Below are 13,693 nucleotides of genomic sequence, written 5' to 3'. Positions count from 1 at the left end.
TTATGAAAACGTCCATTTACCATCAAGATTATTCAGCAACCTTTTCAGCTTTATCTCCTGTTCTCATAGTCCACATGCCAGATGTTTTTTACTATTTCAACTAAACTGAGCACACCTCTGAAAATCTGTTGACTTTTAAAGGCCAGGTTAAAACGTTGCCTCCTTAGGGAAGTCATGTCTGATACTTCCCATCCCCAACCACAGCATTATTAAATGTACCATCAGCTGTGGTCCATGACATTTTATTTTCCTAGCATAGACCTTACACAGTCTAGCCAGGAAATATGGTGTATTTCTTGCCATTGGATTTAAAACTCTTAGTTGGATGATTTTTTTATCCTTGTATTCCCACTGCCTTAACCCGGTGACTGATGCATAATACCACTCAGGAAATATTGTATTTTAATTTCTGCGTCTCTTAAAACATTACCATAACAAACCAAAATCTGGTCAAGCACCATGATTTAACGATTTCAGGCAGCTTTCAATCCAAAAATCAAGAGTACAACCTAGATGTTAGGACCTTCCTGGCATTACAGCAGTGTCTGTGACCAAAATAACTCAGGTTTGAAACCTCAGAGATTCCAAAGAATCCACCCACATGAAGCATTTCCTGCAGCTAACAACCGTACCTTTGCAGGGCAAGAGGAAAGGGTTATCTAGCTCCTGCCATCTTGTTGACTCACTTTTCCTCTACTTCTTCTCTCCTTGCCTTGGGGACACATTTATCTCACTTTCACTCTGGAATTTAAAAACTTGCTCTGAAGCCTCAGTTCTAATCACCATGCCTGGGCCACAAGAACTCACCTACCTTAGGAGGTTATACTGGAAAATCACCATGGACGGGGGAGCCTGGCGGGCTACAGTCTGTAGGGTCACAAAGAGCTGGACACAACTGAAGTGACCTAGCACAGGAGGCTATATTAGGTATTTTCTCAGCTAAGGAGATTTATCTTTGATTCTCATTCTGGCTAGTAAGAGAGGAATATTTTCTTGTTATATTTTCTGAGAAAATATTTGCAGTGTTTTGCAAATTTATCACATAAATTCTCCTCCCAAAGGTGGGTGCGAAGAAGGCAAAACATGCTATTATCTCTGGTACCTGGGACTCAAAGCCCATCCATCATCCATGCCCCTGTCTCCTCGGCAGTGATTCTCAAACCTCATTGTGCATTCAAATCACCTCGTGGGCTCACTGAAAACAGACTACTGGGCCCTACACTGGAGTGTCTGATGTAGGGTGGGACAGGATTTTGCATTTCTGAGTGGTTCCCAGGTGATATGCTGGTGGCTGCACAGTAAATAAAAACTGAGGAGTTTTTAAAAAATAACTGTGTTCAGGCCACATACCAGGCAAATTATAGAGTCTCTGGAGATAGATTCCAGGCTTTGTAGTTTTAAAAAGTCTTCAGGTAATTCCAGTGTGCAGTTAAACTGGAGAACCTGTGTCCTATGGGATTGAATAAACTTCTCTGGGCCCTATTACAGTAGATGTTCAAGAAAATCTTTCTCTGGGACCTGAAGCTAACTATATATGATTATTTTCCTACTCGTGGGAAGCAGCTAGGATCAAGAGATGGTGATTATTGGGAATTGTACCTAAATAAGAATCTGTGTGTGTGTTTTTTTCCCTAGGAAAGCTGCACACCTACTTAATATCTGCAAACAAATGGTGGCCCTAGTGGTAAAGAACCTGCCTTCTACTGCAGGAGATATAAGAGACAAGAGTTTGATCCCTGAGTTGGGAAGATCCTCTGGAGCAGGGCATGGCAACCCACTCCAGTATTCTTGCCTGGAGAATCCCACGGACAAAGGAGCCTGGTGGGCTACAGTCCACAGGGTTGCAAAGGGTCAGACACAACTGAAGCAATTCAGCATGTACACTTGTCAAAAGCCTTTATTTAGATATCATATTTTGCTTCTTATATTTTAGGAAGGAAAGAAGGAAGCAAGAGAAGGAAAACGAGGAGGAAAAAAAAGAAAGGCGAAAGATCTGGCTCAGATAAAGCACATGCACTGTGAACTTACGCCTAGTACACAAGTTCTGCCCAAGAGAAGTAATAAATGGCATTATATGGCAATAAATGGCATAATAAATGTACATAAATGTACAAAGATGTGCAGAGCCACCTGAGCTACAAAGCTGAAGCCTGGAGCAGTGCAGATGATACCCAGGTCTTGCATGGCCTTGTATTTGAAGTGGAGTAAAAGACTGAAACCATTTTTTCATATCTTGCAATTGATCTCATTGCAAACAAAAGAAATTAAGGACAGGCCCTAAGACGAAAGGCATCCCTAATTTTGGCAGCAGCCCCTAGGTCAGGCTCCTTTTGGAAAAATTGTTTTGATTTCATGCAGTTGCTCAGTTGGGGAGAGTTGGCTTCCAGCCTAACTCAATCACATCTGCCTGGAAGTATATGGCCCTTGATTATTTGAAAGTGGCAGGACGACCAAGAGAGAAGGCTGAATCTCCAGCCTGTTTCCCTTCACACTTTTTTCTATGCACAGATTGTGCTTCACAGGAAGCAAATTAGTTGGTCTAGTTTGCAACTGGGACTTCAGGTTTGTTCTGGGGAGTCTTTCGACCAGAAGATGGAATCTACTTTTATCCTCATCTCGAGATCTTGCTTGTTGGAAATTTAGCCTCCAGGAGCTGAGTTTGAACTCAGAGTCCCACTTTGTTCCATTTTGTTTCCTGAAAGCAGCCAGTTTTTTTTTTTCTCTTTTCTTCCTGAATTATCTTCATTTAGACTGACAATGCCGAGTATCCTTTTGAAATCCTGTGAAACAGAACTCCCTCAGGAATGCTTCATATAGTGAAGTTTTCACTTCTTATATGACTTGTTACAACAAATACGTACTTTTTGAACTGCTCAGAATCCCCTTGCTTTTAATTTGTTGCAAAAATCTAGCCTTAATACATACTTTTCTCCCTCTAATTGATTCACAATCCCTGTGGTTCTTTGTGACACCTAAACACTTTTCAAGTGTTAGATGTTCAGTTAGATGTATGGTCCCACTTCTGCTGCTGGGCCTGTTAACTCTCCTTTCCTAGCTTCACTATGTCCTACTAGTCTCAACACTGTAGTGACCTATTATAACCTGAACTCAAAATTCTCCTCTCCTGACTTCCCGGGAATACCTCTGGGTTTTTAATATGAGCAGCCTATCCCAGAAGCTCCAATCTCACAAGAGGAGCCGGGTCTCTAAGAGATCTGTCTGGATAGATGAAACAAAAATGGAGCTTTGGATCAGCTCCCAGAAGACAGAATTTGAACCTCTTAACTCCTTCCAGTACTTTTTTTTTTTTAGTTGGAGATGCAAACTATGATATATAGAATGAATAAACAGCAAGGTCCTACTGAATAACACAGGGAACTACATTCAATATCTGATAATAAACCATGGAAAAGGATATGAAAAAGAATTATATATGTATAACTGAATCACTTTGCTGTACACAAGAAACTAACACAATACTGTAAATGAACTATACTTCAACAAAATGATTTTTTTTTTAAATTGTAAGTCTCTAGATGCTAGTTTGAACACCAAATTCCCAAATCCATACCTTCCTGCTGCTCCTTAACTACTCTAGAAAGCCCCAAAATGTTGAACAGTTCTAGCTGTGATTCCTCCAAAGGCAGTTTAATTGATCTCAGAGTAGTTTCACACTAACCTTAATGGCCTATGCAGGGTTAATTTCTATCTCCCCGGACCATGTAGCCAACGCTTCGAGATTCATGATGCAGATGCTCTCCTGCTCATTTCTGGAGTGAAGAATTAGTGGTGATTTAGTTATGAACCTTAGCTTAAAGGATCTCAACGTGAAAAATCTGTGAAACTTGAATTCATCTGGGTTCTCCTAGGGCCAGTATTCTCACTTGGTATTTCATCACAGCACCAAATCAACCCAGTCATGAAAATCAGCATTTCTTTAAAACTTAAAAAGCTGTTCCATCAAAATCTCATGTATAGTATTTAATCATTCTGAGAAACTCGGGGGATAGGGGTTTATCAAGCACTGCACATCCTTGCCCTAACATTTCATCGGGTCTGTGCCTACCTTGGCCTCTTTTCTTAAAGGAGTCAACATCTCCCTTTTCACCTCTAGTAGTTTTATTCCTCTCTGAAGCCTTGGCCAAGAGACGTTCAGAAGCTCACTTACTTCAAGTGGGCTTATCAAGACATTTTACCTAAAAAAAAAGTAGATGGCTTGTTAAGAGGAATTCTCATACAGTTTTTTTAATGAGAAGAAAAATATCCTTTTTTATTTTTGCCCTACACGTACTAAGTTGCTTCAGTCATGTCCAACTCTTTGCAACCCTATGGACAGTAGCCCGTCAGGCTTCTCTGTCCGTGGGATTCTTCAGGCAAGAATACTGGAGTGGGTTGCTATGCCCTTTCCCCAACTTCCCCAACCCACTTCTCTTATGTCTCCTGTATTGGCAGGTGGGTTCTTTACCACTAGCACCACCTGGGAAGCCCCTTTACCCCATACAATTTATTAAACTCTTTATGTAAATTATCTCAATCAGAACAATCCCTTAAGCGAGGCAGTATTATTCCATTTCTGATAAAACAGCGTAAAAGAGGCAAAGAAATTTGCTTAAGAGCATATAGATGGTAAACAGTGGAACTGAAGTTTGAACCTAAGACTGACAACAGCCTATGCTCTTAATCAATTCCACTAAGCATCAGCTATGATCTTGGCACTTGATGGTGGGGATATGCAGAATACCAACCCTTCTGTACTTTGCACAATATTATGTACAATGTAAAACAGGTCTCAAATGCACAAAAGACTCAGTACCCTCAAAAGCAACAACATATACATAGAATATGTAAATTATTAGAACTTATGAACTATGTGCTATCAAATCTGTGCCAGTGTGAATAGTTAGAAGCAACTTACATCATTGTTTTAATATACAGTTGGCTGTGGACTTGTCACGTGAGCCTAACACCACAACTCAGGTACAGTTGATCCTTGAACAAAACCGTGTGGGTGGGGTCTTGGGGAAGGATTAGGGGTATTCAGCCCCTGCAAAATTGAAAATCTGTGTAAAAATTTATAGTTGGCCCTTCAACCTCTAATCTTGTAGTACTTTAGTACTCAGTGGAAAAACAACCACCACCACATATAACTGGACCCCAAGCAGTACAAATCCATCTTGTTCAAGGATCAGCCGTACTTACTTTGAGGAGGGCTTTCCTGGTGGCTCAGACAGTAAAGCGTCTGCCTACAATGCGAGAGACCCAGGTTCTAATCCCTGGGTCGGGAAGATCTCCTGGAGAAGGAAATGGTAACCTACTCCAGTATTCTTACCTGGAAAATCCCATGGACGAAGAAGCCTGGTAGGCTACAGTCCATGGGGTCCCAAAGACTCAGACAGGAGTGAGCTACTTCACTTTCACTTTGTTTTCTGTGAGGTACAGAATGGATTGTTGAGATGACCTCCGTCCTCAAGAGCTGACTCTAATTGGCTTACAAGGCAAGTATCTTTGAAAGTTACCAAAAATATAAAAAGCATACTAAATCTTGAGTGGGCCAGCTAAGTCAGTCCCCGAGCCTAAAGTGGTTGGAGAAGTCTGCACTGAAGTAAGTGAAATTTCAGTTCAGTTAGAACTCGGATTTGAAGAGTTGTAGGAGAAGGCAATGGCACTCCACTCCAGTACTTTTGCCTAGAAAATCCCGTGGATGGAGGAGCCTGAGTGGGCTGCAGTCCATGGGGTCGCTAAGAGTCGGACATGACTGAGCGACTTCACTTTCACTTTCCACTTTCATGCACTGGAGAAGGAAATGAAAACCCACTCCAGTGTTCTTGCCTGGAGAATCCCATGGACGGAGAAGCCTGGTAGGCTGCAGTCTATGGGGTCGCACAGAGTCGGACACGACTGAGCGACTTCACTTTCACTTTTTACTTTCATGCATTGGAGAAGGAAATGGCAACACACTCCAGTGTTCTTGCCTGGAGAATCCCAGGGACGGGGGAGCCTGGTGGGCTGCCGTCTATGGGGTCACACAGAGTCGGACACGACTGAAGTGACTTAGCAGTAGCAGCAGGGAAAGTTAAAAGTACATTTCAGGTGGAGGATCACTGGGAACTACACTGTCTCATCGCAACCTGCTCTGGAACACAACGCAGCATCCCACACAAGCTCCTAGTACAAGGTGGCCTCAACCAGCGCGCATCTAGTACCAGAGGAAGCCTCCCCTGGAGCCGCAGGGTTCAAATTCCAACAGCTGGGAAACACGGGACAGTGCCCCGCTCGCCTTACTCCCGCTTCCGGCTCAGACTCCGCCCCCAGCGGAAGTGGTGTGTGGGGGAAGAAAGCGATGAGACACTCTGGACCGCGCAGGCGTGTTGTGGGTTGCTGCGATGGCGCCGCCGGGTATCTTGAACAGGTATCTTCTGCTTATGGCACAGGAGCACCTGGAGTTCCGCCTTCCGGTGAGCCCGCAGTGCCGTCCACTGCTTCTGGCTGGAGACGACGGCGCGGTGGGGATTGATGTGCGGGTGGAGGCGACCCGCGCAGTCTGAGCCCGCGGGGATTGGGGGTCTGTGCTTGTCGGGGAGATGACTCGTCCCCTCCAATCCTTCGGCCCCTGGGACAGGTCTGAGCTCCGCGGAGGATGTGAGAGAGAAGTCCGAAACAGCTTCACATCCTCGCTAAGCATATTCATTCTTCTGTCCTTGTGCCAGTTAACCGGAGTTAGGTGAAATGGCAACGTACCCCAGTATTCTTGCCTAGAGAATCCCGTGGACAGAGGAGCCTGGTGGGCTGCTGTCCATAGGGTCGCACAGAGTCGGACACGACTGAAGCGACTTAGCATGTATGCATGCATTGGAGAAGGAAATGGCACCCCACTCCAGTACTCTTGCCTGGAAAATCCCATGGACGGAGGAACCTGGTAGGCTGCAGTCCATGAGGTCGCGAAGAGTCGGATACGACTGAGTGACTTCACTTTGACTTTTCACTTTCATGCATTGGAGAAGGAAATGGCAACCCACTCCAGTGTTTTTGCCTGGAGAATCCCAGGGACGGGGGAGCCTGGTGGGCTGCCGTCCAAGGGGTCGCACAGAGTCGGACACGACTGAAGCGACTTAGCAGCAGCAGCAGCAGCAGGTAGGTGAATACGACCGGTCCTCTTCCTGCTGGAGCTTTTCGTCTATGGGAAAATAGAGACAGCGGACAGAAATGCTTAGGGTAGTATTCTAAGTATCGAATATGCGGCTCAAATTTCATGGGGGTTGGAGTAGTGGTGGTGAATTTGGGTGCTAGGGTTGAATGATGAAAAGTTGGGGAAATTTTTTATTCATTCAAGAAAGATTTTCAGAATACATGTAATAGAATGTGCTGGACGCTGGGGATATAATGACGACAAGAGTTTCTGTCTTCACGGAGTTTACCGTTTAGGATAAAGGGTGACCAGATGCGTAAACAGAGCATTATGAAATAACTTTGGTAAGTGCAGTGATAGACACGCAGTGAAATACCAGCATATGGAAGGGAAATCTGAGGGGTGGGGGATGTTGGCCATTGAGATGGCTTTCAGGAGGGTATAACACTTGAGCTGTAACTTAAAAGATGAGTAGAAGTTAGCCAGGCCAGGGAGAGACACAAGTAAATTAGAATTACAAGCTATTCATTATTACTGAATTACCAAATATGTAGCAAAGAATGACAAGAGAGTGGGAGAGAAGGATTGTTGTTGTAGTGTCTTAAGTTGTGTCCAAGTCTTTAGCGACCCCATGGACTCTAGCCCACCAGGCTCCTCTGTCCTGGGATTTCCCAGGCTAGAATACTGGAGTGCGTAGCCATTTCCTTCTCCATGGGATCTTCCCAACCCAGGGGTTGAACCCATGTCTCCTGCATTGGCAGGCGAATTCTTTACCTCTGCCTGGGAGAGAAGGGTCAGTTCAGTTCCCTCAGTAGTGTCCCAACTCTTTGCGATCCCATGGATTTCAGCATACCAGGCTTCCCTCTCCATCACAAACTCCTGGAGCTTGCTCAAACTCACATCCATCGCATCAGTGATGCCATCCAACCATCTCATCCTCTGTCATCCCCTTCTCCTGCCTTCAGTCTTTACCAGCATCAGGGTCTTTTCCAATGAGTCAGTTCTTCACATCAGGTGGCCAATATATTGGAGAGAAGGGTAGGGTTCATAAAATGCAAAGCCTTAAATACTCTGGAACTTGGAGATTTTATTGAAGAATTTTAAGTAAGGAAGTGACAAAATCAGATTTTTAAAAAATCACTTTGGAAGCAGTACGGAGGATGGATTTGAGGGTAATCAGGAGCTAGGAGTTGAGTCTGTTGGAATAGTCTTGTTAATAAATTAAGAAAGCCTTAATTAGGGCAAGGAATAAGATGACTGTATACATTGGGACAACATTTAGGTGATAAAATCATCAGGGTTTGATGATGAGGGTTGACGGTTAGATGATTGGTTGAAGGTGGGGGGAAGAGGGATCAATCAAGGATGAGTCCTGGGATGGATATCAAGGTGTTTCTGTTTAAAATAGCACGGGCAGAAGTAAGATTTCAATTTTGGTTATGCTGAATTTGATATGCTTGTGTAACACCAAACAGACATGACGAGGCAGTGAATATGAGTATGCATGGATCTTAATATAGCTGCATGGGCTGGTAACTAACATTTAGAAGTCTTTTGCATATGAACTCTAGGAGAGAGAACGAAATTATTCAGAGAAAGCATAGCATCAAAAAAAGCAGTAGGCCAAATACAGCATTGGAAGCATTGATGTTAAGGGGAAGTGGGAAAAGAAGGTCATGAGGAAAATAGGCAAGCATCAGAATAGGAAGAGAGTTGTTCTTGTTGTTGTTCAGTCTCCAAGTTGTGTCCGACTCTTTGCGACCCCATTAACTGCAGCACGCTAGGCTTCTCTGTCCTTCACTCTTTCCTGGAATTTGCTCAGACTCATATCCATTAAGCCAGTGATGCCCTCCAACCATCTCATCCTCTGTCACCTCCTCCTCTTCTTGCCTTCAACTTTTGCAGTATCAGGGTCTTTTCCAGTGAGTCGACTCTTCATATCAGGTGGCCAAAGCATTGGAGCTTCAGCATCAGTCCTTCTAGTGAATATTTAGGGTTGATTTCCTTTAGGATTGACTGGATTGCTCTTCTTGCAGTCCAGGGCACTCTCAAGAGTCTTCTCCAGCACCAAAGTTCAAAAGCATCAATTCTTCAGCACTTAGCCTTTGTGGTCCAACTCTTACATCCATAAATGACTACTGGAAAAACCATAGCTTTGACTGTATGGACATTTGTCGGCGAATTGATGTCTCTGTTTTTTAATGTGAGACCAAAGAAATCAAGAGGATAAAGCTTTAGGGTTTTTCTAGAGTGGTTGTATAGTTTTAGGAAGAAATAGATTACTTGGTTTAGTGATCACTAGAAAATGAGAAAGCAGAGATAGACTGCTCTTAACACAAGAATGGAAAGTAAGAGATTGGTTAACAGTTTGAGGGAGACCTAGAGTTGAGGGAGAATCCCTTTCCCTGTTGGAGAAATTGCTGTTTGACGGCTGGAGGGAAGGGGAAAGTGGGTATAAGGACACAGCTGGAGGTGTTGGCCTTTCCACAGGAGGGAGCTTGGGCAGAGGAGACTTAGAGCAGGTGAGGGTAGTTGCCTGAAGGGCTATTTTCTAGGTAATGAATGAGTCAAGGTACTTTCTTGAAAGATAGAGGACCAAGCAGTTGAATGGAGAAATTGAGAAAACTTTGAAACAATCTTGAGAGCAAAGAGGGAACTGATGAGCTAAACTATTAGGTAGAGAGGGACTCGCGTGTTAGAGTGATGTGGAAAACTCAGCTGGGGTGAAGAGCACATACTTGTAATTGTGCCAGGATTCTGTGATTCTCTTCAGTTGTGTTCAGTCCACTGGCCTTACGAGTTTCCAAGGAAGACTGCTGCATTCATTCAGGACTAATGTGTGGCTGAGCAGGTGCACCGGCGAGATGAGGTGCAAGGGCATAGAGTCTCATGGAGGAAGTAATATTTTAGTTAGATCTTAATTGATGAGGAAGATACTCTGGGGATGAAGAGGACTCAAGAGCCCACTTCACTGAGAAAAGAAAGCAAGTGTAGAGGCCTGGAGGGGTGGTTGTTTATGGTGGTTTGGGTGTGGGTTGTATGGGGAAGGAGGATGAAGTAATGGACAGTGAGGCTAGAGAGGTGGCAAGGATCCAGATTCTGAAGTGTTTTGAAACTGTTGGAAGTAATTTGGATTTTATTTTAGATCATGGAGAACCACTGGCTTTTTTTTTTTAATTTCCTTTTTAAGCCAAGAAGTAACAAACTTTTTTCCTTTTTAAATCATGAAGTGACTAGCAGTCATTTGTGTTTTAAAAAGTAACTCTGGAGTCCCAGAGAAGGGATACCACTTAGAATCCTCTAGGATTCTAATCCACCAGGGTGGAAACTAGAGAGCAGCCAAGGAGGTGAGTGCCTGTAGTCAGGTAATGCAGGGAGAATGGCGTGGTTAGGCTGCAGTCTTAAAAACAGCATCCCTAGTAGTTGCTGATTGTTTACCTGTTTCTTCTTTCTTAAGTTCTTCTTAGTATCTTTCCTTTGTGCCAGTTCCATCTCCCCAGAACTCAATCTTTTTTCTGTCTCCATTGTCCTAAGGCTGAAACTCTAGTCTGGTGTTTAAAGCCTGCCATTGCATGATTTTCTTCTCTGCGTCCTCCCACGACCTCGGCCACAAACAGCGCAGCCAGATACCCTTCCCTGTCATTCCCACCATCTTGTTTGGGTCTTTCCTGTACCACTCTTCAGTCTATTGATTTTATATAGTCAGTGTTCATTTAGATTTGCCCACATACTTGTTTATTTTAGATTTCATGATTTTTTTTTTACTTGATTCTTTTTCAGATATGCAGTTTCTTTTTTTTAATCCTCTGCCCAAATTCTTAATTTTGTCTTTTATCTTCTTCAATATAGAAAGCACTGCTGTGTTAAAATATGTAATTGATAAAAGGGGTCCTGTGGGTCAGTTTCTTCATGTATTGTTTCTCTTGCTGCTTTTTCATATGTGTGCTGGGTGTTTTTAAAATACATGCCAGATATATTTGAAAATTTATGTAAAAAAAGAAATGAATACTGGGATGATGCAAATGCTTTTGAAGATAGGAGCATTAAAACTCCATTAACACTCCAGGATCGCTTCAGGCCTCGAGTTCTGTCTCTGCTCTGATTTGCACGCACTTGATAATATGCATAGGTTTGGGGGATTCCAGTCTGAACTGAGTGGTTTTATCAAACTTTCTTTCCTTCCCATTGTTGGCCCTGTGCTCTTTTTTGTTCTTCTGGCTCCATTAAGCTGTCCACCTTCACCGCTACTCTTGGATTTGATTTATTTCCCAGGGAAAGAGTGACTATACCTTGAGATATCTGTCCTGTCCTGGATCTTGATTTGGTAATTCTTGTAATCTCTCATGCCTTCAAATAGAGGTCATTTTTTTTTTTTTTAATTCTTCTCAACGGGAGGCTTAATCTGAGTTACCTGAATTAGATTTGAATTGAATTGCCATCACTCAAAGTTCTCTTTCTGTATAGATTCTCCCTGTGTTTCAGGGCTTAAAGTGAGTTTCCATTGAAAGTTTTCTTCTAAAACTGAAGCAATCTTTTCTTCCTTTGTACTCTAGTATATTATTATTGTGTTTTGTCTTTTTTTTTTTTTGCTTCTTTAAGGGCATTTACTGTTGTACACCTCACATTTCAGTTACTATTAAATGTTAGTTCTACTAGACCCTAGCTCCCTCAGGGTCTTTACACAGCTCAGTGAATCTTTACACAGCTCAACGCCTTGCATATATTAGTCATTTAATAAATATTGAATTGAGTGAAATAGGATCTCTTTGGGGAAGGCAATCAAGCACGCTTTTGGACCCATCTCCTATGTTAGAGGGCTTCCCAGATGGCATCGTGGTAAAGAACCTGCCCGCCAATGCAGGAGGCACAAGAGATGTGAGTTTGATCCCTGGATGGCAAAGATCCCCTGGAGAAGGCAGTGGCTACCCACTCAAGTATTCTTGTCTGAAGAATTCTATGGACAGAGGAGCCTGGCGGGCTACAGTCCATGGGGTGGCAAAGAGTTGGGTTTGACTGAGTGTGCATGCGTGCGTGCACACACACACATTATTAGAACTGCTAGACAGGAAAGCTGTAATGAGTAGCAGCCTATGTGATTTAAAGTGAAAGATTAAGAGTGCAAATATGGTTCTGGTTTTACCTCTGTGCAGTTAATCAGGGCTAGTTTTAGTTGGCAGCTGCCTTATTGTACTAAAAGTAAAGTTTAGGCACCTGGATTTTACTGCTGGTTCTGAAGCAAACTAAATGGATGAAAAAGTGAGTGGCTAAAAGAACTGCAAAGCTCGTGTGAATTAATGCATCAGGTATGCCCCAGATCATGCCATATTTTTGTATCCAGTGTCTAAATTCTTTGTTCCTGATGTAAAAAGATTAACTGAAAAGTAAATTTGCCATGTGATGAATAAAAATTTTGTTTTGCTTTTTCCAAGTAGATTGATGTGGTAGTTTTAATACGTGTTTTGCTTTTCAGTTCGAAACATGGATTATCACGTTTACTCTGACTTTTAAATCATTTCTTAGATTTTGGGTAATGGTGCTAATCCTATGCCGTAAAATTTTGAATGATCCTCACTTTTTTTTTATGCTTAGAACCTTTGTGCTTTAACCTGTTGTTCATTTCTAACTGTATTCCAAGAGCAGCAAACTTTCATGTTTTGAAAGTATGTTATGAATGTGTGAATTCATATTCATAATATGCTTCAATAAGGAGTGAACAATTATCATTCTTGCCAAGAAACAGTCTATAACTTCATTTTTCTTTTAAGTAGTATAATTGTCAGTCTTGCTTGCTTTCTTGACCCACTGAACTTCAAGGACAGTGTTGTGGTGATCACTATCTTGATTCATTCAGTTATAGCCTAGGTTCTTTGCTCTTTTCATTACAGATCTCCTTAACCTTTTGAGGTAGCTGATTCCTGTTTCATTGATGAGGGAACTGGGAGTTGAGGGAGTTAAGATTCTTGTATAAAATCACATAGCTGCCATTTGGAAGAACTGGAAACCAAATTGTGGCCTGCCTCCAAGGTCGAATGATGCCTCCTGTTTAAATTTGTGTCACCTATGTTGCAAAATAACTGTTGGACTACCTTGAGTGATTTCCTGATAGTCTGTGCTAGTTCTTGGTCTGTCCATATGATTCCGGTGAATGCAGCACCTTCTAGTACCTGGGATTAAAAAAAAAGATTCGTTGCACAGACAAAAGGAAAAACAGATAAGGCGCTAGCTGTGCAAACCTCCCATTCTTCTTGGTCTGGAGGTGGAGGGCTTTCACAGTCTGGGTGTACTTTCTCCCAGGGTGACCAGGGCTCGTGGACTCAGTGTTAATTCTTCCTTCCCGTGCCTGAGAGGAAAGGGGATTGTAGGCACCCTCTCATTGGGTTTCATCCTGTGTAAGACCTCCCCAGCAGAGTGGGAGTCTGCCTGCTTTATGTTATTTGAGGAAGGTAAAATTTGTTAGCAGCACGAATTAGAAAGTTTGTATTCTCATCTTGTGTTTACCAGTACAAAGTATTTGCTTCATAGGCCATATGAACTATCTGAACAGATTTCAACTTTGCATACTTGATG

General features: G+C 42.8%; 1 protein-coding gene and 1 long non-coding RNA gene across 8 annotated transcripts in view; one reads left to right on the top strand and one right to left on the bottom strand.

Moving 5' to 3' along the window:
• Nucleotides 1–1,879: 1,879 nt before the first annotated feature.
• On the bottom strand, nt 1,880–4,198 carry LOC113898784. The gene is made up of 2 exons (XR_003512738.1): nt 3,680–4,198; nt 1,880–2,780 (listed from the first exon to the last, which is right to left on the bottom strand). It is a non-coding gene; the product is annotated as an uncharacterized LOC113898784 (long non-coding RNA).
• A 2,122-nt stretch (nt 4,199–6,320) lies between these two features.
• Nucleotides 6,321–13,693, top strand: part of TRMT11 (tRNA methyltransferase 11 homolog) — a 64,528-nt gene continuing 57,155 nt past the window's right edge. Inside the window, exon 1 of one of the 7 annotated variants that reach the window (XM_027551057.1) lies at nt 6,321–6,455. In XM_027551057.1, coding sequence (XP_027406858.1) covers nt 6,341–6,455 — 115 coding nt within the window. In that variant the 5' untranslated portion in view covers nt 6,321–6,340. Of the gene's footprint in view, nt 6,456–7,112; nt 7,132–13,693 lie in introns of those variants that run through there. The other 6 variants (XR_003512547.1, XR_003512546.1, XM_027551055.1 and 3 more) reach the window with 6 other exon arrangements.

Source organism: Bos indicus x Bos taurus, chromosome 9 (assembly GCF_003369695.1).
Source record: "Bos indicus x Bos taurus breed Angus x Brahman F1 hybrid chromosome 9, Bos_hybrid_MaternalHap_v2.0, whole genome shotgun sequence".
NCBI lineage: Eukaryota > Metazoa > Chordata > Mammalia > Artiodactyla > Bovidae > Bos > Bos indicus x Bos taurus.
Note: the sequence above shows the minus strand (reverse complement) of the source record. Positions and strands in the feature narration are given on the sequence as shown.